A 20979-nucleotide genomic window follows, 5' to 3' on the forward strand; every position below is an offset into this window, starting at 1 on the left:
TTTCTCACAGGTTTAGTTGGCAGAGGATGTGGTCACACGTCTACATGCGTAAGCAAGGTGTGTATTTTAAGTTTCTTTCTGATGTCTGTTTATTTGGTTTGTCTCATATTTTTTAAGAAAACAATTATTCTTGGTTTTAGCACATTTTCTGGAAGGGTGACTAGGAGGGGATTGGAATCCAAGCAGAACTGGTAACATAAGACTTCTTCCAACTCTAATAGTCCTAGTTAACCTGAGCCCCGTTTCAGAAAGCGGGTTCAACAAACTGAGTTAAAAGCGCAACTCTGGGTTGACCAACTCTGAGCTGTCAAACTCAGTTTTCGGTTTCAGAATAGGTGATAACTATTAGTTCAATCAACTCTGAATTAACTTCCCCCTGAGAACAGCACGTGCATGGGCAAATAAAAAGCCCTCATCAATGGAACACGGATAACATGATTCACCATGGCAACATGTGACAAGAGTTGCTCGTCCCATTTTTCACCAGTGGAGTTAGAAATATTAATGAATGCATATGCAGAACATGACCATATATTTAGGAGAAAAAAAGCAATATAGTAGCGGCAGCAAAAAAACATTTTTATCTCAAGTATTCCGCTTATTAAACATTTGTATCTCACTCATTAATTCATTGGGAAAAGTGGAAATGTAGGAAGCTTAAAATAAATGCATAAATAAATAAAGGAGGGAATAAAATAATTGGGTGAATAATTAAATAAAATGGACATAGGAAAAAATAAATAAATGTGAAAATAAAAAAAGTGTAAAAATATTAATTTGCTGTGGAAATAAATAAAAATATGTGAATAAAAATAAAGTTGGCAAAATAAAATAGATGAATAAATGGATAAACTAATAAAAATATAAAAAATTACATTTAATTATTTATTTCCTTATTTATTTATTTCCCCATTTATTTATTTATTTCCTCATTTATTTATCTATTTCTTTCCTCATTTATTTATTTATTTTTGATTCTGGCCGTTTCGGCCCTCCTTACCCATCCATCTTAAACACAATGTGGCTGATCTTGTAGCAGGACAGTTCTTTGTGACTGGTGGCAGTTTCTTTTTTATTATAAGTTGTTGTTCAGATGTAATCTATTTGAAGGTAACTCAGCTGTATATTTGGCAAAATGTGATGTGTTAAAACTAGATTCTAATTAGGCTGGGCCCTTTTCTAGGTGAAGTTAAAACTAACTGGTTTAATCTTCATTTTCTACCAGTTACAGATGGTGTAATCAGTCTGGAGTCCTCTGCCATAACAGACCTCCATGCAGTTGTAAGTACTCTTCATACGCCACAGATTTTCAATAATGGGTCGGAGTAGAACATGCGTTCATTTAATTTGGATTACAGGAAGATGAAGACACCTTGTCAGCTGCCATATGGGGAGGGTTCAGAGAGGCCTATAGGCAAGGTAAATTTATTTGTATAGCACATTTCATGTACAAGACTATTCAAAGTGCTTTACATAAAACATTACAGCAGGGTGCAGAAAGCAATACAGGTGCATTAAAAAGCAAAGATTAAAAGAAATAAAATTAATTAAATAATAGTAGAAAGAAAATGCTAAAATAAAATAGATAAAATGCAAGAAATAAAATTCCAGTGTAGGGAAGGACAGTATTAAAACATGATCAAGTTTAAAGATTCCAACTTAAAAGATTAGACTATAGAGGTTTCACAACTTAAATATAACTATCAGTTAATCATGGTGTGGTACTATAATACACCTTGCACCTTTCTTTAACAGATCATAGTTGGAAGTGACACCGAGGAAGAGGGTCCATCCACCTCCACAGCCCAACTTACTTCAGTAAGCTGTTCGGCCTGTGGCTTACATTGAACCAAGACCTGGCACTGGAAAGTTCAATTTACATATATATATACATATATATATATATATATATATATATATATATATATATATATATATATATATATACTTACTATAGTTGCGTTTCTTTAGTTACATTGACACTGACAGATTTATCGATTATTCAAGACAGTGAAAGTGGTGATATAAGTGTTTTTTGTTGTTGTTTATTTACTTTTACTTTCATACCAGAATGAGTGGCGGAGCGCAGCATTCTACCAGGTGGAACCTTCTTTTGGAGTCTGTATCAGACTTTTGAGACACAGCTAAGCTAAGCTTGAAAGTTAGCCTGCCCCCGAGCAGGCTAGTTCTTGTGCATAAGTTGCCATGGTTACTCAACGGGCATTCAAATAAGCCACGTTGATGGAACAGAACTCTCTCTTAAATGTGTCCTTGGACCTCTTCTGTTCAACTTGTATATGCTCCCTTTGGGTCAAATATTACAGAGCTGTAGCATTAATTATCAAAGTTATACTGATGATACACAACTTTTTGTGTCTCTGTCACCAGATGACTGCAGTCCAATAGACTTATTGTGTCAGTATCTGGAGCAAATAAACACCTGGATGAAGGAGAATTTTCTACAATTAAATGAAGACAAAACTGAGATTATTCTGTTTAGTAGCAAAGACAAGAGGGTCAGCATTGGCAAACACCTGGAGACTCAGGCTCTTAAAATCACCGACCAAGTTCGTAACCTTGGAGTGTTGATAGACTCAGATCTGACTTTCAGCAGCCACCTCAAAGCTGTCACTAAGACAGCTTTTTACCAGCTCAGAAACATCAACAGAATTAAAAGTTTAGTCTCCCAGAAAGACCAAGAGAAACTCATCCATGCATTCATCTCCAGTAGGCTGGATTACTGTAATGATCTTTTAACAGGACTTCCTGAAAAGAGCATTAAACATCTGCAGCTCATCCAAAACGCTGCTGCTAGAGTTTTAACCAGGACTAAGAGATCTGAACACATCACACCAGTTTTGAAATTTACACTGGCTTCCAGTCAGTCACAGAATAGATTTTAAACCCTTCTGATTGTTTACAAATCCCAGAATGGTTTAGGCCCAGAATACATCTGTGATATGTTCAGAGAATATAAACCTAGCAGAGCTCTTAGATCCAAAGACTCTGGTCAACTAGTCCAGACCAGAGTCCAGACTAAACATGGAGAAGCAGCATTTAGTTGTTATGCTGCAAACAAGTGGAACAAACTGCTAGTGGAGATTAAACTTTCACCAAATGTAGACATTTTTAAATCCAGGTTAAAAACATTTCTTTTCTCATGCGTCTATGCATGAAATCTGAATGTTAACTTTTTTTTAAAACTTATCTTGCTTTTAATCATTTTAATGTAATTTATTATTTTATCGTGCTTATGTGTTGATGCCTTTTACTATTTCTAAATATCTGTAATGCACTTTGAATTGTCCTGTACATGAAATGTGCTATACAAATAAACTGCCTTGCCTTGCCTTGCCTAAATGAGCCAGACTTATAAAGATAAGCCAGGCTATCCCTTAATCCAGTTTTGTGGAATACCCCCTAGGTCAGCCGGCTACTGTTTTTGTTTGTTTTTAGATATATTTCTCATCACTTTTAGATTTTTGGGGGGGCTTCTCTCTCCCTTCTGTATTTTAGAACTAGCTGTGGTGCTGCCTGTGGAGTTTGTTAACTTTTAATTAATTGTGAGCCGCTGCTGGGGATCTGGCCCTTTGCTTATTTGTAATTACTTTCTTTTGGACTACCTCATGTCACACTCATACTCTTTCTCTAAAGCTTTGGGACGGATGTTATTCAATGCATACACATTGTTTATCTCACTGAGCATGCAAAACCTGTCAATGAATGTGTGTCATTTTTAATAAAACCACAAAATTCAATCAGGCATTCAAATGTTTAATTCCTCAGGCTCTGCACTAATTACTGAAAAAAGCTCCACATGAGCACTCAGTAGAAAGACAGTGAAATAGGACATGCAACACACTCATTAGCAACAATTGCCTGTTCATCCTCTGGATCTTGTTTTGATTATTTTTTTATTGAAACACAATTTCCTTTAATAAAAACAAGAGACATTACAGTATAAACACAGTAGATGGCGAAACAGGCTCAGCCCTACACTATGAATAATATAATCATTGAGAGGAAAACATAATTCTTTGTTATATACACTTTTCAAGCAAAACAAGCATGTGCTCAGTACATAAAAGAAAATGCATCAACACTTTTTTCTTTGGAACACAACTTTAAAGAATATGTCCTAATTCACAGCAGTTAAAAAGAGGTCAATAAGATGATGCTATTCAGCATTTTACACATACGTTACATTGGTGAGCTACACCAGAAACTTTCAGCTTTGGCAAATGCATCTTTTTAGTGTATAGATTAATTTCCCTTTATAAATAATGCAGTTAAATAATGCAAATCTCTGCATATTTAACATTTTACATTCTGAAATCAAACTTTTTGGAAAATCTTCTAAAATATCTGCTTATAGTCGTTCTACAAATAAGCGAAGAAGCTGGTATGTTTAAGATTTTTGGGAATATGAAAACAAACAGCAAATTGCTTTTTATCAAACTAACCAAACACTAACAGAAGAGGAAAAATGGAATTACAGAGCTATCTTAGAACTATTTTTAAGCAAAGTATCCAGATGCTTCAGCCAGCTTTGTGCTTTACTTTCATGCTAGCAATCACAGTATAAGAGCAGACAAAGTCATGCATTTTGCAACATTGTTGCTTAAGATATGAAGCTACAATCCATAAAACCTATTGCTGTGTGAGGAAAGGAGTGTGTCAAGACTATTTCTCTGTGCTGATATCAGGACACGTTGGCTTTTAGCTAATAAGGCAAATCAAGTCACAAGGCAGATGTGGACGGCACACTAAAAATGGCATCTTTAGGAATTGTTTAATAAGGTAAATCAGTAGCAGTAGTAAAATCATTTCTAACATTAATGCTTTCTTTTAAATGTACCTGAGAAGTGAATTTGACTTGTGCAGATGAAAAAAATTGCATATTTTGTATTTTTGGCACTAAAATGACAAAATGGCACAAAAGGGTAAATTGATGACAGCTGATAACTTAAAAATATTTGCAGTTTGTTGACAAGTATCTAAAATTACATGTCCATACATATATTAATCAAGTGCTTATTTCAAATGAAAATGTTAATAAAATAAATTGCATCTGACAAAAATTATTTACATGTAATTATTAGCACAAAACAAGTTAATAATTAGGTAGTTTAAAGATGGAAGTTTAGCCAAGCCTTCTGGGCAGAGGTGCATCTGTCCGTAATGGCACGCATTTATTGCCTGTTCAGAGCCCCACCCCATTCGCCAGCAGGAAAGACACATATCAGTAATCTTTTGGCACAGTTATCTAATCTACCCTTTACTAAAAAAAATCACACTGAAAAAAACCTACAAGCTACCAGCTATTTTGCAGAAACCTTGACTGTGATGGTACAATCTGGGATCAGTTTTAGTGTTGGCTGTGGAAGGCACATGAGGATGAGGAGTAGCTTTAAGATGCAAAAAGAATCAGGAGTGAATTCTAATTCTTTGGGCAGATGGATTGACAAAAAGCAGGTCATTATTCACCCTTTTGGAAAGCGAACATTCTTCTTTGTAACTTGGCATATTTTCTTAAAATGTGCGTACAGTAATATGTGTGTAATTCTATGTGTCTTTCAGTGAACCCATGTAAAGTAAGCTACCTCATCCAAGTCCACAGAGTAGTCAGTGAGGTAAATAGGTGTTTTGTCAAAATGTTCCCCCTTATAGCTCTCCCAACGCCCTGCAGGCAAGTAGATATCTCTTTCTTGTTTTCCTGGCTCCAACACCGGAGCCACCATCAGGTCGTCCCCGATCAGAAACTGGGAGTCAATCTTATAGGCTGCCTCGTCATCATTGGCGATCCACCACAGAGGCCTTATGATTGGGTCTCCTGTATCAAGAACCTCACCAGCCAGTTCAAGAACCCTTGGGGCTACGAGAGTTTCATGGAGTCCAGTGAACTTCCGGGCTATCTGTACCACCTGGAGATGAATGTACAAACATTTTTGTTAGCATCATGGTAACACCCATATCTGGGTGTTGACACACAATTAGGAAGGGCGTAGGTATAACTAACTTATCACCTGCAATTTACTGCATATTTCTTGATCAATGTTCAGATATTAAGGATTAATGATTAAATTTATAGTTTTTCTGTAAAGGCAGGGGGCTAAATAAATGATTTAAAAATAGGTCTTAAATATTAGAAAGAATTAGGAAAACTAAACAAAACATGTATGAAAAGAACTCCATACTTAAAGAACTGTTTTATTTCAGTGCCCTCTAGTGGTAGCATAAAAAACAGCACTGAAAAATGAAGCAATTTTATTTTTCTACTAGCAAATTATCATTTGAGGATTCATGTATACTTCATGTCGATTTTATATGACAATTATATTCTATTTCCACATATGTCTACATCTGGTTTTTTCTTTTCTTTGTCAGTCAAATTATCTATTTTCTTTGCACAGCACATTTGTTTGCATAATACAGTAGAGATATGCACTGATTCCATGCAACAGAGAAGATTGTTTTTCATAATAATTGCAAATATTACACCAAATACTATCCTCTCTATTAACAGAATTTCCCTACAGGTAAAACTAAATCAAAACATCCCGTTTCTAACTGTAAAACATATTTTGTGTTTATTGAGCTGACCTCATTGTCATAGGCCCATGGTGGTATCGAGAACTGCATGGCAGGCATAAAAGCAGACAGCTCCAACCATCTGATGTATAGCTCTCTGTCTGGTAGACCATTTGTTCCGTTTGTCCCTCCTAAAATACAACAAAGATGTTAGAATGTGGACTAAAAACACATTAAAGACCATTAAGACAGACAACTTTCAACATAAAAACTTTCTTCTTCTTCTTATGGAGTCACCTACCAGTAGTGTGGTTGGGGTATGCATTCCCTCCTATCATATCAGGTAAGACAAACTGGTAGCCAAGAATGCTAATGGTCAGAACAGTGGGGATGATGGACTTGAGGCCGAGCTCGTATCCCCACACAGAGTCTCTGTCAATGATCCTGAAGAAGCAAGAGATATTCTGACTCTGGTAACCCACACGCAGCTCAGCACGCTCATTGAATGGTATGGCCATCTCCGTGTAGCGCCGGGTGAAGGTGGCAGGGTCAGACAGTGGGACCAGGGTGCTAAACTGACGGGGGAGGTAGCTTGTCTCTCCGGCATCAAACTTGAAGGAAGTAACATCATAGCGGGTTTTGAGCATGAGTAAGTGTGATAAGTACCACTCCCGGGCTTCTTCATTGGTTAAGTCCAAGATTCCTCCAATCCCATTCCACCACCGAACCAGAGCAGGCAGCTCACCGCTCGGCTCTCGAACAAAGAGCCCTTTCTCCATAGCTACACCAAAGTTAATGGAGTCATAGTTGATAAAAGGATGCGTCCACAGAGTCACGTGAAATCCGTCCTCTCTAAGTTTCTCAAACATGCCGCTGGCATTGGGGAACTTCTGAGGGTCAAAGTCAAATTCTCCATAGTCAGTAGTGTAGCGATCATCCAGCTCCAGATGGGAGCATGGGAAACCATGCTTAGTGATGTCAGAGGCGTACTGCAGCAGCTTCTCCTGAGTTATAGCTGTTTTGTGGAGAGCCCATGTGGACCACACTGGTTGCTTGAACACTTCAGGAGATGGGACTTTGATGGGCTTGGGGAAATATCGCCGCACCTAAACAAAACACACATATATAAAAAAAAGTTTGATCATTTTACTGAAGTCTGCATAAGACATCCTTTGTAGATAATTTATTTACATTAATAAGTTTATTGGCTTTCTTCAAGTAGCCAGTAGTGATTATGGAAAATGAGAGAACTAAGAGCCATTTTATACCTTTATGGAAGAAGTTATTTGTATTGCTATCAAGCAGATAACCCAAGCAGACTTTTTAAAGCAGATAGACAAATGTGCTGTTCTCCAAAACCTTAAAAGTGCAAAGCACCTCATAACTAACGGCGTGTTGGTCAAATGCTTTATGGATGAAAGTTTGTTCAAACCAGGATGACCAACTTTGGCCAACAGCAATAAATTTCATAACAGAGTAACGTGCCAGAAGAAAATTACCAAGAAATATAGTTAAAAACAAAGTTGCACTGAGAAATTTTCATAACTATTTTACTCCAACATAAAGCAGTGGAATCAGAGAGAGGCTGTGCTCCACTATTATTACTGTGTTACACATGGATACGTTAGATGTTACTCAATCTGTATTCAGCTTGCATCCATTGCTGGCTTGACTGTACGTGGGCATCCCGGTACAGTACAGCTCTATAGTGGGATGCTCCTTGGACCCATTTGATGTCGTGTGAGAGGAGGATGATGTCCAATGTCTTCCATGTTGAAGAACAGTCCCCACAGGATAAATTATTCCATTATCACAATAAAACAGTACTTTCATTATCTCGAGATAATGATGTAAAAAAATTTGCTTGAAAATCTGTCGCTTTCAGCTTCCAGCTCAAGCAAATGTTTATGCTCCGTGTTTTCTATGGCAGAGCAACAACAGCTCCAACACAACCAACTAAAACCTCACTGTAATGCCACTAGGTGGCAGCAAAGTGTTAAAAGCACTGAGACATGTTTACAGCAGCTTTGAGAAGCAAATTACAGAAGTATGTCCAGACCACATGTTTTTAAACCTCTTGGGAATGTCTTTTTTCTCTGCCAGGAAATAGTCTAGCATGTAACCCAGTTTTTACAATTACTTTTCATACAAACAAGACAGAGAATGTTAATTAAGCAGCTTGGGCTGGCCTATTAGGTGGAACATATGAATACATCTCATATGAACCAGTTAGATCTCACTACTTCCAGTCTGACCAAAAGTATGAATGGTACTGTACTTTTCTGAAAGTGAGCTATTATATTCAGTTACATTAAATTCTGAAGTATCAAACTTGCCCTGTCAACACCACACTCCAGAGGGAGTTAAGACAGATACAAACAAATCATGTCAAAAGCCTCATTATTTACAGGAAGGACACACACACACAGAAGTATTTTGAAAAGAACAGTAAATTTGTTTTGATGGCATTCCATGATTACAAGATAAGAGAATCCTTAACTGTGTGTTGTTAGATCAGTGGATGTCACTGTAGCTGAGGTTAGACATCTGCGACATCACCTGGCTCTGCTAAGATTTGCAAGTTAGTTGTTGCACATACCTGCACAACAATTTCCCTGAATGCCCTAAAACTTTTTGTGTGATAAAATTTAAATTCTGTAGACTATAAACAAGGGGCTTTTATGTATGCTGTATGTCTCCACTCACCATTAATTTGTGAATGGAAGTAACATCTGACCCCACGCAAACTCTGTAGCTGAGTTGAGGAAAGGCCTGCTGTCCTGCTGATGGTCTGAACAGAGAATTCTCATATCGCGCCTGAAACCTCAGAGTTCTGTTCTTCTCGGACCAACCTAAATGAAATGGTACCGAGTCATTAATCTTGATTGCTGTTGCATTTGATGACAGCCAGTATCGCTCAAGGATTCCCCCAAAAGCATTTCGACTGGCGTAGACATCACTGGTGATGAAAGGCCGTGGTTCCTCTTCGCCCTGGATCCTGATAGGCCAGTACTGAACTGCTGTCTCTGCCCCTCCGTACCAGTGAGAGTTATTATAGGCCATTGCATGTTCTACCAATTCCTTATTTTGAAGTTCCTCCCAGCGAACACGGTAACACATCACAGTGTCTTTTAGTCGGACCGTCTCAATGAAAAAGTTGATCTTGCCAGTATATGACTTGATGCAGCTCAGAATATTTCCTTCTTTTGAGCAAGAGTCCAGATCCAGATTGCCAGACCTAGGACAATGAATGGTAAGAGAGGCAGAAAACAAAAAGGAACAAGTTAATTACAGCACAAAGCAAGGTAGTGGAGAAAAAAGAATAAAACTTGTTTTGGGGATTTAAAAAAAACAAACAAAAAAAAACTTTTGATATCAATAATTCTACTTCTCTAAAAGTGGAGGGACTTAACTTTGGTTATTTCTGTCTATGTGAGCTCTGCTGATAATGGACACAAAAATCAGGCTTCCCTCAGGGTGTAATCACGTGTTAGTCTCAACGGGTTTTTCCATCCATAAACTGCACACAGGCAGGTTCTTAGTATGGGTCAGCACACAGAGGAACAACTGTGCTAAGGCCAACAATGTTATTTATAAAACAAGGGGAACTGAAAGTCAGGATTAGTTTCACAATGGTCGTATTCATTTCAGGAACATTTTAATTTGAAATAAAGTTAATTGAAATTCCTATGTTTTTATTCTCACTTCTCAGTGTACATTTGTCTATTTACTCATCATCAGGAGGTGGCTAAGCAGATCATGTAGATATCTGAGGCACATGGTGTTATGTGCATCTTTGTATGTTTTGTTCCATTAATCATATCTAATGCTAGATTGTTCACTTATCTAATATAAATCCTATATGCTGATTATACCAGCTGGGGTTTTAGGCTTATAGTCTTACTTTTCTCTTTGTCCTCATAGACAAAGAAGATTTGTCAAAGCAAAAATCAGCAAACTAACCAGTAATGAATATTCTTCCTCTGGCAAACCCACCTGAAGTTCATGGTGAAGATGACAGCCCCTGCCTGGTTACGTATGATAAAACCATCCTTATTCAGGTCTAGTAACTCAGTCTTCAGCAGCTGGGCTTTACGGAGAGACACTGAGTAGTAGCACCAGGCGACCACAGCAGCCAGGACCAGCACACAGCCTAGCATGCCTGCTATCATCAGCGGCCGGCCTTCATTTGCCAATTTCTTCTTGAGCGGGGAGCCGCGAGCATCTGCAGACATCTGTTGCTCTCCAGGGACAATCTGATACATAATGACGGCTTGCAGTGAGGTGTGAACAGAAACAAAATTGGAGGAGGAGTGGCAGCCGGTGTTAACTTGATGTCAGTGCAGGTGAAGGAGTTGCAGTGGGGTGCAGTGGAAGCAAAGGCAAGTCTGATGTCTACCTGCAGATCTTTAGTAATGTCTCCATACTTGAGTGAGGGCTAATATGTCCACACCTATGAGAGAGGCAGATATCAACGTTTAGTTGAGGTATAGTTCAACCTGCAGAACCATCAGTCAAAGAGTGTCAAGAAAAAAAATGTTACAGCAGATTCTGCATACCTACAAGTATATTTATTCATGGAGACTGGCACATTACATTATATGCTTTAGTTAAGTGTGTCCTACAACAAATATTTCCACTAGATAGTGAGCCCTGAGCTTTTATCTGGTACATGGCAGGTGGCCACACATGCGCCAATATAATAGGGCCAACAAAACCATAACGACAAAGTGCAGACATCAAGTCACCATAATAAAGTTAAAAGCACTTTAGAAACGCGTAAATACCGTTTAGCTGTACTGCAGGAGTTTTCAGTAAATTGCTGTCATCCAGAGCTAAATGTATCTCAACTTCTCAATAGAAATCGTTGTTTCTGTTCAATGTTTCTGTTTTATTTTCTTCGGAAAAGATTTGGTGACAATGCAACGAAACGTAGGAACGCAGCTATTTCTACTAAAAGCTTTCACCCAGTGCACACGCCTTCTCCGTACAGAGTCTGTTCCTTGTAATCGTGTTATTACATTAAATAGCTTATCTAAACAAGGGAAAACTTGAAAACAGAGATATCATATATTTTTCTTGTTTTTTCTTTGTTTGGTAAGTTTTTTATTTAACTCCCCACAACAGTCAAGCTAATATGCGATTGGTTCCTGATCGATAACTATCGACTCCAGTGTTGACGCTGCGATGGAGCACTACTGTTGATCCAACTGGTTGTACCACACTGGGTTTGGCTTCAGCCTTCACATTACACGCTTATGACGACTGTCATGACGGCCGTTTTCACAGTTAGAAGAAATTGTTAGTAATGTTAATTAACACTTATATAAGTGCGTAGCTGATAATATATTCAATCGCATTGTTATTAGCGTTCCTAAGAAAAAGGAAGCGTTACCTTATCTCTGCGTTTGAGTTGCTGAGGTCAATATGCGTACAGTATAATCACCACGCAGGTGCGAAGTTCTGTAGTCAAAGCGGATTCGTCTATCTGTCTGTCAATCATATGGTACGTCACTGCAAGGGCTTCTGGGAAATGTAGTAAGGTAACAATGCGTTTTCGAGTTTCCGAGTGCTCTTAAATAAGTTTTATGTTAACAAATAACATTATCAAATCTACAACACAGAGATGAGATGCATAAACTAGGGTTTAACAGTCAATAATGTTACACTATGCGTTACTCGCTACAAAAATATTTTAAATGTGGCCTATTTTGTCTTTTTCTCTTGGGCAACTGTTACCAGTAGAAACAGTTCGAATATCAAATTCTGTAAATAAATAATAATGCTCGATCAACTCACAAGATTCTGATTGGGGGTGGGTTTCTGTATATTTTTTTTCTTTTTTTCTTTTTATTATTGTCATAATAATAATAATTATTATTTTATTTTATCAACCAACGTGAACAGACTGTTGTTGCTGTTTATAAGCAGAACCCATCCGTCCTCGCGTGGACAATTTGCAGCTGTCCAGAATAAACAGAGGTAAGATAATAAAGAACAGATAATGCTGTTATGTTATTATTCAACCACTGGGTGTCAGCAATAAGCTAAGTAGAGAGCTGCTTTCGGTTCTATAGGAAAAGTTGTACTATATGTAAGTTCAGTGGCTACAGTTAAACCAGAAGTGGAAGTGGGAAAATTTGGTAAATTAGTGATAATTTAGTTTTATTGTGTCTTTTATTAGCATTAGTAGTAACATTTGATCCTAATAGTCCACAGGGGTACAAGCCCAGAGAAGTAATGATCCCAAACATATCCCATATTACCAAAACAACTACAGTGACACTCATAGTTGTTGACCAGAAAACCATAGAATGGAAACAGAAAAGAGAATAGTTTTTTTAATGGGCTGTATTTGCTAAATTAGATAAAACTGTAATAGAGAGAAAGAGAATACTAAGAATATACTATATAGTGTAGAACCTCATGATTTGCTGATTTCACAAACCAATAATTTACTGAAAATAGACCAAAATATAAAATACTGGAACAAAGACATTTAGCTGTTTCATAAAAAAACAGCCTTGACCTTGTAATGGTAGAAACCCCTCAACAAGGTTGGAGCAGGGGAAACAAAAGACTTAAAAAGCAAATGAACATTGTTGGGCATAGATATGTTTTCTAACATATTGGCTGATGAGTTGAGCTAATCATTAAATTATGTCTCTATTTACATTTTACCTATACAAAAACGTTATGGAACCTGGGATTTAATGCTTGGTGCATTCTTGTGATTGACAGAACACACCACTAAACTGTGGTCAAGATGTAGAAGCAATAACAGTAAGACAAGTACTTGCAGTATCACTGGTAACAATAAAAGTATCTATAGAAGTTGTATTGAGTCTTGTTCTATAGCAGATGTTTTATTTAGGATCTCTGTTCAGGAGGTGCACTGCGTGAAAACTCACATGAGTCAAAGTGACTCATCCTGTCTCAGGAGGTTCAGAAAACAAGCTGGAGATGCTGCTGATCCTGGTGTTGCTGCTCTGCTGTGTCTCTGCTGCAATGACCTGCCTGCAGTGTGACAACACCATCAGAGTCCTGCATGAGGATTTCATCCTGTCTGCTCCAACTGTGAAAGACCAAATTGAATTGAAAATGATTCGTGACCATGCCTATGTGACCTACAAGAAGACCAGCCAGGAGCGAAAAGGGGTCGTTGGTGAGTTAAAGCAACCTGTATTTCACAGCTCATCTCTAAATATTGCTTCCAGGTTTCCTGACTCTCTTTTTTTCTCACTGCCTAGATCCCACTACTCTGTACAGAGCCAAAACTGAGTATCAAAGTGAATTTGATCGCTTCTTGAAAATAAAACCCACTGGTAAGGAAAATTAGTCTTCTAAAAGAATAAAGAAATTCCTGCAACCTTAGGGAAAAAGGACGTAAGACACTAAGATCATGTTAATGATTTCCTTGTATAACAATTTGAAGATTTACATACAGCTTAATCATAAAACATTCAATTTCTGCCAGATTTTATAACAAATCATGCTTTCATTTTAAAGGTTCTGTAACATATGAAGCCATTCAGATCATGGAGAAAGGCAGGAAGATCTTAGAGAAACACTTGGACGCTTTCATCCATGATGGTAATCAGCATGATTAACAGTGAGTGTTCTGCCCTGTATGAAGCAGGGCACTTTGTGCTAGTCAGTGCTGTGCATAAGTTTCAGATAATTTGTCTTCCCTCCCTCAGGACTATGCCCCAACAAGTGTGGTAAGTTTGTTCTGTCTGATCCTCCTGCTTGTATCTCTTCATGCAAGCCATACTGAATACATGCTGCATGTTTACAGGGTGTGACTGTGTTCTTGTACTTCTGTGGTTTTCAGGGTTTCTCAAAAGAAGAGTAATGGATTGCTTTTCATGCCGGTACAAAATGTACATCTGTCCCTCTCCATCTGGCCAGCAGGATTGTGGTGGTATATTTTTATTTGTTTATTTTGTGATTGAGTAAGCATATGAAACGATTAAAGTGGCTCTTTCTTACCGTCATGAACAGTAATACAGGAGATATTACACTGTGCTATTTGTTATCAACAATAACTCTAGATGTAATTGTTTTTTATATGGCATTATAAATCTTTAACATTATGGAGAAATTTTGGCCAACTTCTCTTAACTTTGCTTCAGTTCATTGAGGTTTGCAGACACTGGTTTAGCCACAATTCTCTTAAAGTTAGAATTGCTGCTGCTTGTAATTATTGCCCTGTTGCATGACCCACTTTCTGCCAAGCTTTAGCTGTGTGACAGATGGCCTCACATTTGACTCTAGGATACATTAGTACACACAGGAGTTCATATATAACTTAATAACTGCAAGGCTCAAGTCATGTGGCTGCAGCACAAGCACCCATCATCGTCCATTGTCATGCCCCATAGCTGACGACAAGGAGAAAGGACCTAAATGCAGGACTGCAAAGCAGGAGACAGCTGGATGTAGGAATGAAGATTTATAAAATGGAACTAAAAGCGGTCTGACAACAGGGTAAACAACGTATTAAATCCAAACTAATCAACAAAATGCAGAGCAACGTATATGACATACTAACTGGCAAAGGCTAGGAAGAACATCAACAACAATAACCCAGTTTACAAACCATATCTCCACCCTAACCGTCCCGACCCACACCTGTTGGTGGAAACAGGTGTCTACAGGTTAGTTGGAGATCTTGCAAGAAGTGTGGGGGTTACAACTGAAATAACAAAGTAACAGGCTATATAACAGAAAGTCACATAATCTGCGTAACAAACAAGGCAAAACCTAAATGAACACTGAACAGGAATAAATCAATCAGTAACTAGAATGAAAAAGACCGTGACACCAAAAACTAAACAAAAGGTAAGAGGCAACACTAAGCCAAAGAAAGAAAGCAGATCCTGACAATCCATCAGTCATCACATAAATCATTACACCAAGCTTCCTGTTAATGAGACACAGTCTTACTAACAGTAAGCTCAGTGTGACAATGCAACCAGAAGACAGTAAGAACATTTTTGGCCTTGTGACATGAATCGGCATCAGGAATGTTTGGGCTGATTTTGTGTTTGGTTCTATCCAAATGTGTCTGTGCATAATATCCAGGCAACTCCACTTTGGTCTCATCTGTCCAAAAGACAATGATCTAGAAAATCTTGTGGGAAAAAGAGGAACTCCCCTCTCAACCTTTCCAAACAAGTTATACTAGCTCAAGTCAAGTTGTTTATTTATCGACCCTGATGGAAAACTTGGCTTACAGAAAATGTTACAACATCAAGCAATAAAATCTTAACTCACATAAACCAAACAGGACTTTCTGATGAAATTTCCAAATAAAACCGCTAGAAATAAAGTTAAAAAACCACTAAAACACTAAACACTAAAAAAGGCCCAAAATAAAATAAATAAAATGGAATTAAAACACGACCCAAAATATGATTGTTTAATAAAATCACTAAGAAGAACTAAGATCACATGTGGCTATTTAAAAATGCTGTTTGTTTAAAAATGGGGAACAGTCAGTCTTAGTTCAGCATTTCATACGTGGTTCATCTGTGTTGTTTTTAAATCCTATTAAGGACCACTTCTCTTTATTTATATCTCATAAATTGTATTTTACCTTTGTTATGTCCTCTTACTTAAAACATTAGAATTAAATGAGAGTGGGCTATCTTTTACATTACTGTATGCAGTTGAAGTGCATTCTTCTTTAGTGTGTTTAGGTACATGTCACGGGTGTAGAAATGTGTTCCTAAGTGTGCATGTCCATGTGCCAGGCTAATGAAAAAGATTATTCAAGTAATCCTGCTGTAAACAAATGAGGATCTCCTGTTCTGCTTCTTCTTACTCTTTTTTTCCAGAGTACCCAATGCAAGCTGAGGAGGGAGGCCAGGCAGTGTTGAACTGTTTTCTTCCATGGCATCGTCTTCTGTTGGGACAACCAGAATATTACTTCACCTGGGCCCCGGGAGTGCCAGGAACAAAAAAGGTTTCTCTCATCTCGAACATGGCAACACTCAAGACCAACTTCAATTTCAGTCTAGTAGAAATATAATTATTTTTAATCTGTCTGCATAACCCCACCCCCCATTTGTTACAATTCATTTAGTTTCTGTGTAGGTGCATTTTTACTTTATACCAGCTTTGCACACACTAACTTTGATCCATCACTTCCAAATTTGTATAAACAGCTTGATGAAAGTGACTTCACTGCCTTGGTGGTGACACATGACTCATCTGTGGTCTTGAATCAGCTACATGTGGACGAACAGGGAACCTACCGCTGCTCTCTGATAGATCAAAACGGAACCATCTACTATGAAGTCACTTTCCTACTCACAGGTAGAGTCAGGCTCTCAGACACATCATCGTTAATAAGACTGCCAGTTAAGGTGATTCAAAGCATTTGTTCAGTTGCCACGGCTCAACAGGCATTTATCATATTTGTCAGCTCTGTTGCCTCTTAAGTTGAAAATCTTCCCATTATTTTAAATTTTGGAATAAGGGCTAACAAAATATGATTTTTGCAACACAGAATATTGAGTCAAAAAGAGAAATACAGGGGTTCATTAATTTGATATATGTCAGAAAATAAAGAGAAAATTTTCTCCTTTTGAGGGCTATTTTAAATTTTAATATATTCTTTTATTGTATTCTTTTATTATTATTATTATTATTATTATTATTATTATTATTATTATTATTATTATTTTAACTATACTGAAATTTGCCATATCTTTGACTGTATTATTATATCCAGTGGATGCTCACTAAAAAAGGGTTTGATTCCAGCATCACCACCTTAATGTCTGCGGTTCTAACAATAACACTTCAAAGTAACGTGTCCGCTGCCTTTAAATGGTTTTTAGCACTAATATTAAATCATGTCTCTGCCCTGTTCTCCTACTTGTTTGTAGTTACCCCTTTGCCTCACCAGACCCACCGATCCTTAGTCACGCTGCCCTCGCTGCCTCATGGAGACAACTACTCACCTTTTCAACCTACAGAGGACCTGTTGGTGCCAGTCATTGCCATGGTTACTGCTTTGAGTCTGGCAGTGAGCGTGGGCCTCACATTTTTCCTGGGGTGAGAAACAGCAAGTGGGTGGAGGGGAGGAAAAAACAGTGTAAGACGTTAGCAGGAAGGGCGGAGGTAAAAGTGGTAGTGTGGTGGTATCAGGAAGCATGACAGGCAACGTGATTCAGGATGAGAAAGATAATGATTACTGAATAATGATTTATTGGGATGGATGAATGCATTTGAATTGAGAGCACCGTGAAGCTGTTGTTTTTTCTGAAAGTATCATCACTTCTTCCAGGAAGTGATGTCTGTTATGTAAACGTAAAAAAGAAACTCAGCAAGTATGAACTTAGCCTTAAAAACACTTAAAGGACACTTACTTTAAGGGTTTTTTTTTTTTTTTTTTTTTTTGTCTGTAGAATGATGATGAATCGACAAAGAGCAGTAAAAGAACTGAGGAGGAATAGAAAACACACAGAAGACACAGTGTAACGAATGAAGCCATGTACCGGTATTTCACCCTTGGCAGAAAAATGTTTTCTCACTTCACCTTGTACATTTTACTTTGTGGTCAAATGAACTTCCCATCATGAGGTGTTAGGTCATTATCGTGAAATGACATGGAAGCGAAAATACATTACAGGTAAATAAAACTCAGCGAGACAAAGCAAAACACAAAGGAGTTATTTATGTGTATATTTAACAGTGTAAAGAAAAAAAATGCCTCTGGGATTTACAGCATGGATCACAACAAAATTTCCCCAGAAACCCCTCAGCTTGCTGTACTCACCAGAACACATCAGTGTTCTGACCCCAGCAGGGACATGTTGAATGAAGAGATGCTGTTGTCACATGGGCATTTAAAAGAGGAAGCAGGGATAAGGTAAATCTCATGGATTACAGTGTTTTTCTGAGATTAATAACCCCAGCCATCCAATTAATCCCAGATAATCCCCATGTTGGGAGGGAGGAGGCAAAAGCAAGCAGCAGATGTTTTCATCGGAGGTTCTATTGATGTTTATTTACTCATATAATCATTTAGAGAGAGAGCACAAGATTCCTGCTGTAAAGATGATCGGTAACATGTCACCCTGAAGTCACAGAATTCTTATAAACAGTTTGATGACACAATGTGGTTCAAACAATTGTCACCTCTATCCAAACTTAGTCATAATAAGTCTTCATCAGTGGTTTGTCATGCGTTGCATACTGTTTACTTCTGTCTTAATTTGTGTCATGTCTGATCTCAGACCCTTCTCTTATGTCGAGTTCCAGATAAATGGCTGTGTAAAAATGTAATCACCAACCAATTTAAGCCCATTTTAGTATTATCTCAGGGAAGAGGTATTAAAAAATATATGAAAAGTGAAATTGAACCTCATTAGTTGACATGTGAGTCACTACAATCAAGAAATCACAATAAAAATCACAAATCACGTTTCAAGTTTTTTAGGGAAATTTCTGATAAAAACCTTGAGTCGGGGTCGATAGTTTGGGTTATGAGCTATGACACAGTAACAACGGTTAACAGGATACAGTGTGGTAGTGGGTATGTGTGTAGGTTGAGGTCTGCATGATGATGACAGGATGTATGTGCAGTGCAACTTCCTGTGGGGCTTGCTGACATGGGGGTGAATGCCATAAAAAAAAAAAAAAAAAAAAAAACACTCTTTGAGACACCCACATACAGAAATGCTCACGTCACAATCATTCCAATTGAACAGACTTCACTACACTGTGGGTTTACATGAGTTTGTTTAAAGTTAAAGTGAAGGTTGAGGCAACAGTAAATGCACACTCAGCTGCTTTTCTGACAGCTGTGATGAACTGCATAGCAAAGTGTGTATTGCAGTGGACTGAAATTGCAGCCTCAGCAGTGAGAAGGAATGACAAAATAGCCGTGGTGCTGAAGGAGCGGCAGGCAGTGGTTGAGGGAGATGAAGATGAGAAGTGGGAGCTTGAAGAAAGTAGGAGTCAGAGGTTTGAGTGGGAGACTTTTGTGGTAAGGCAGAGTGATTTGAATGTGGCCTATGAGGAAATGAGGACTAAGACATCAGATTACACACCCGATCATGTGAAGTACACCACACAGGGGTGGAAAGATCTTCTCTGGCTCCTCTAGATAAACAAATACACATGTGATGTATTTTTAAGAATTTGGTCTAAGAGACTAAAAGTTATCTTGTCCTTTCTGAGATCATTAAAATTATTGAAGTCATAAACAGAAACCAATCTAGAAATAATATAAAAATAATAAAATAAGTTAAATAACAAAAGCTGCTCTAACTTTAAGAGAAATTTTGAATTCCATGCAATAATTCTGCTGAAAGAACAAAACATTCAAGTAACAAAATTGTTAAAATGTTCCATATGACCCCTTGTGTGTTGGGAACTGACACAAATAAACACATTTTAGGAGTGTGTCCTTACATGGATCTCACTGACAAATGTGTTCATCTTAAATATGATTTAATGTCATGATGTGCAGTAATAATTATAAACAAAATGCTGAGCTGGATTAATTAATGAACAAGGCCCTGATTTGATTTCAATCCAACCCAAACACTTATACAACATTAGAAACACAACTGAGTCACAATCTCCAACAGCTGTACAGTTTTAAGAAATAACTTTTTTTGAACCTTTATTTAAACAGGCAAACCATTAAGAAGAAATGAACTTATTAACAATGACACCCTTGCAATTTTCTTCTTATTGTTGGTTCATTATTTTTATTTATTTTTTTTATTATTAATTCAATATTTATTTATTTTATTTTATTTTATTTTATTTTATTTTATTTTATTTTATTTTTATTTATTTATTTATTTTGTGGAATTGTGTGAAGTAGTTATTTTATTTTCACACTTTAGTGGACATATTTCCAAAAATAATCATTTTTATCTTTATCATTAGCCATTTTTTAAACTACTATAATAAACTGTGTTAGTATTTTTAGGAGTTTACTTACTTACTAAATCTCCCCCTTGTACAAAATAGATGGCGTTTGCATACGATGCAACCATAGGTAATTTATTCTTTCTGTAACAGACACAGAGCTGCAGAATAAGAGTAGCATATTTGTGTATTTAACCTTGTAATGATGCAGCAGTTTTCAGAGGTGTTATTTTAAATAGTGTAACACTCATACTGTAGATACTAAATTTGTAAGAGTTAAAAACTACGTATGTTCCTGTCATTTTATCATTGCAACATTTAACTCTTTACCAAGATGAAAATCCTGGAGGCAAAGTGTAAAGTTTTGTCCATAATCTGTGTGCATGAAAACAGAAGCATTTCATCATAGAAGCTGAAAGAAGTGCAGGATTAATTTGACCCATTTGGCAAAACTCAGTCTTTACCATTTCCTCTGAAGGCAGCCGTTTCAACAGCGGGCGGAGGTGCGGGCTTTTAACCAGTAGCATAACGTCATTCAACACAAAAACA

The 20979-nt window shown here is 37.4% G+C and overlaps 2 protein-coding genes and 1 long non-coding RNA gene across 5 annotated transcripts; 2 read left to right on the plus strand and 1 right to left on the minus strand.

Moving 5' to 3' along the window:
* The first annotated feature begins 1104 nt into the window (after positions 1–1104).
* LOC121649211 lies at positions 1105–2352 on the plus strand. Its single transcript, XR_006012082.1, has 3 exons — positions 1105–1281; positions 1359–1419; positions 1756–2352. It is a non-coding gene; the product is annotated as an uncharacterized LOC121649211 (long non-coding RNA).
* A 1409-nt stretch (positions 2353–3761) lies between these two features.
* Positions 3762–11997, minus strand: LOC121649209 (myogenesis-regulating glycosidase-like). Its single transcript, XM_041999863.1, has 6 exons — positions 11927–11997; positions 10528–10984; positions 9238–9769; positions 6833–7637; positions 6604–6722; positions 3762–5924 (listed from the first exon to the last, which is right to left on the minus strand). Exons 2-6 carry the CDS (start codon positions 10794–10796, stop codon positions 5577–5579), a joined length of 2073 nt encoding a protein of 690 aa, XP_041855797.1. The 5' UTR covers positions 10797–10984; positions 11927–11997; the 3' UTR covers positions 3762–5576.
* A 357-nt stretch (positions 11998–12354) lies between these two features.
* LOC121649590 (izumo sperm-egg fusion protein 1) lies at positions 12355–18863 on the plus strand. 3 transcript variants are annotated; one of them, XM_042000535.1, is made up of 10 exons: positions 12355–12513; positions 13419–13696; positions 13782–13856; positions 14041–14124; positions 14232–14252; positions 14366–14455; positions 16374–16501; positions 16704–16854; positions 17430–17598; positions 17952–18863. In XM_042000535.1, exons 2-10 carry the CDS (start codon positions 13495–13497, stop codon positions 18022–18024), a joined length of 993 nt encoding a protein of 330 aa, XP_041856469.1. In that variant the 5' UTR covers positions 12355–12513; positions 13419–13494; the 3' UTR covers positions 18025–18863. The 3 variants fall into 3 exon arrangements, with proteins under 3 accessions (XP_041856469.1, XP_041856471.1, XP_041856470.1); XM_042000537.1 differs by having other exon boundaries at positions 13422–13696; XM_042000536.1 differs by having other exon boundaries at positions 13472–13696.
* Positions 18864–20979: the final 2116 nt, after the last annotated feature.

The sequence above is a fragment of the Melanotaenia boesemani genome, chromosome 11 (assembly GCF_017639745.1).
Source record: "Melanotaenia boesemani isolate fMelBoe1 chromosome 11, fMelBoe1.pri, whole genome shotgun sequence".
Classification (NCBI taxonomy): Eukaryota; Metazoa; Chordata; class Actinopteri; order Atheriniformes; family Melanotaeniidae; genus Melanotaenia; species Melanotaenia boesemani.

Excerpts from the sequence above, each read along its gene's own strand:
- LOC121649209 (XM_041999863.1), bottom strand. The coding sequence starts at position 10,796 with ATGTATCAGATTGTCCCTGGAGAGCAACAGATGTCTGCAGATGCTCGC. Across the intron at positions 6,723-6,832 it reads ATACCCCAACCACACTACTG|GAGGGACAAACGGAACAAAT; the intron begins GTAGGTGACTCC and ends GTTGTATTTTAG. Across the intron at positions 5,925-6,603 it reads CATGGGCCTATGACAATGAG|GTGGTACAGATAGCCCGGAA; the intron begins GTCAGCTCAATA and ends ATTCATCTCCAG.
- LOC121649590 (XM_042000535.1), top strand. The coding sequence starts at position 13,495 with ATGCTGCTGATCCTGGTGTTGCTGCTCTGCTGTGTCTCTGCTGCAATG. Across the intron at positions 14,253-14,365 it reads ACTATGCCCCAACAAGTGTG|GGTTTCTCAAAAGAAGAGTA; the intron begins GTAAGTTTGTTC and ends TGTGGTTTTCAG. Across the intron at positions 16,502-16,703 it reads GAGTGCCAGGAACAAAAAAG|CTTGATGAAAGTGACTTCAC; the intron begins GTTTCTCTCATC and ends TTGTATAAACAG.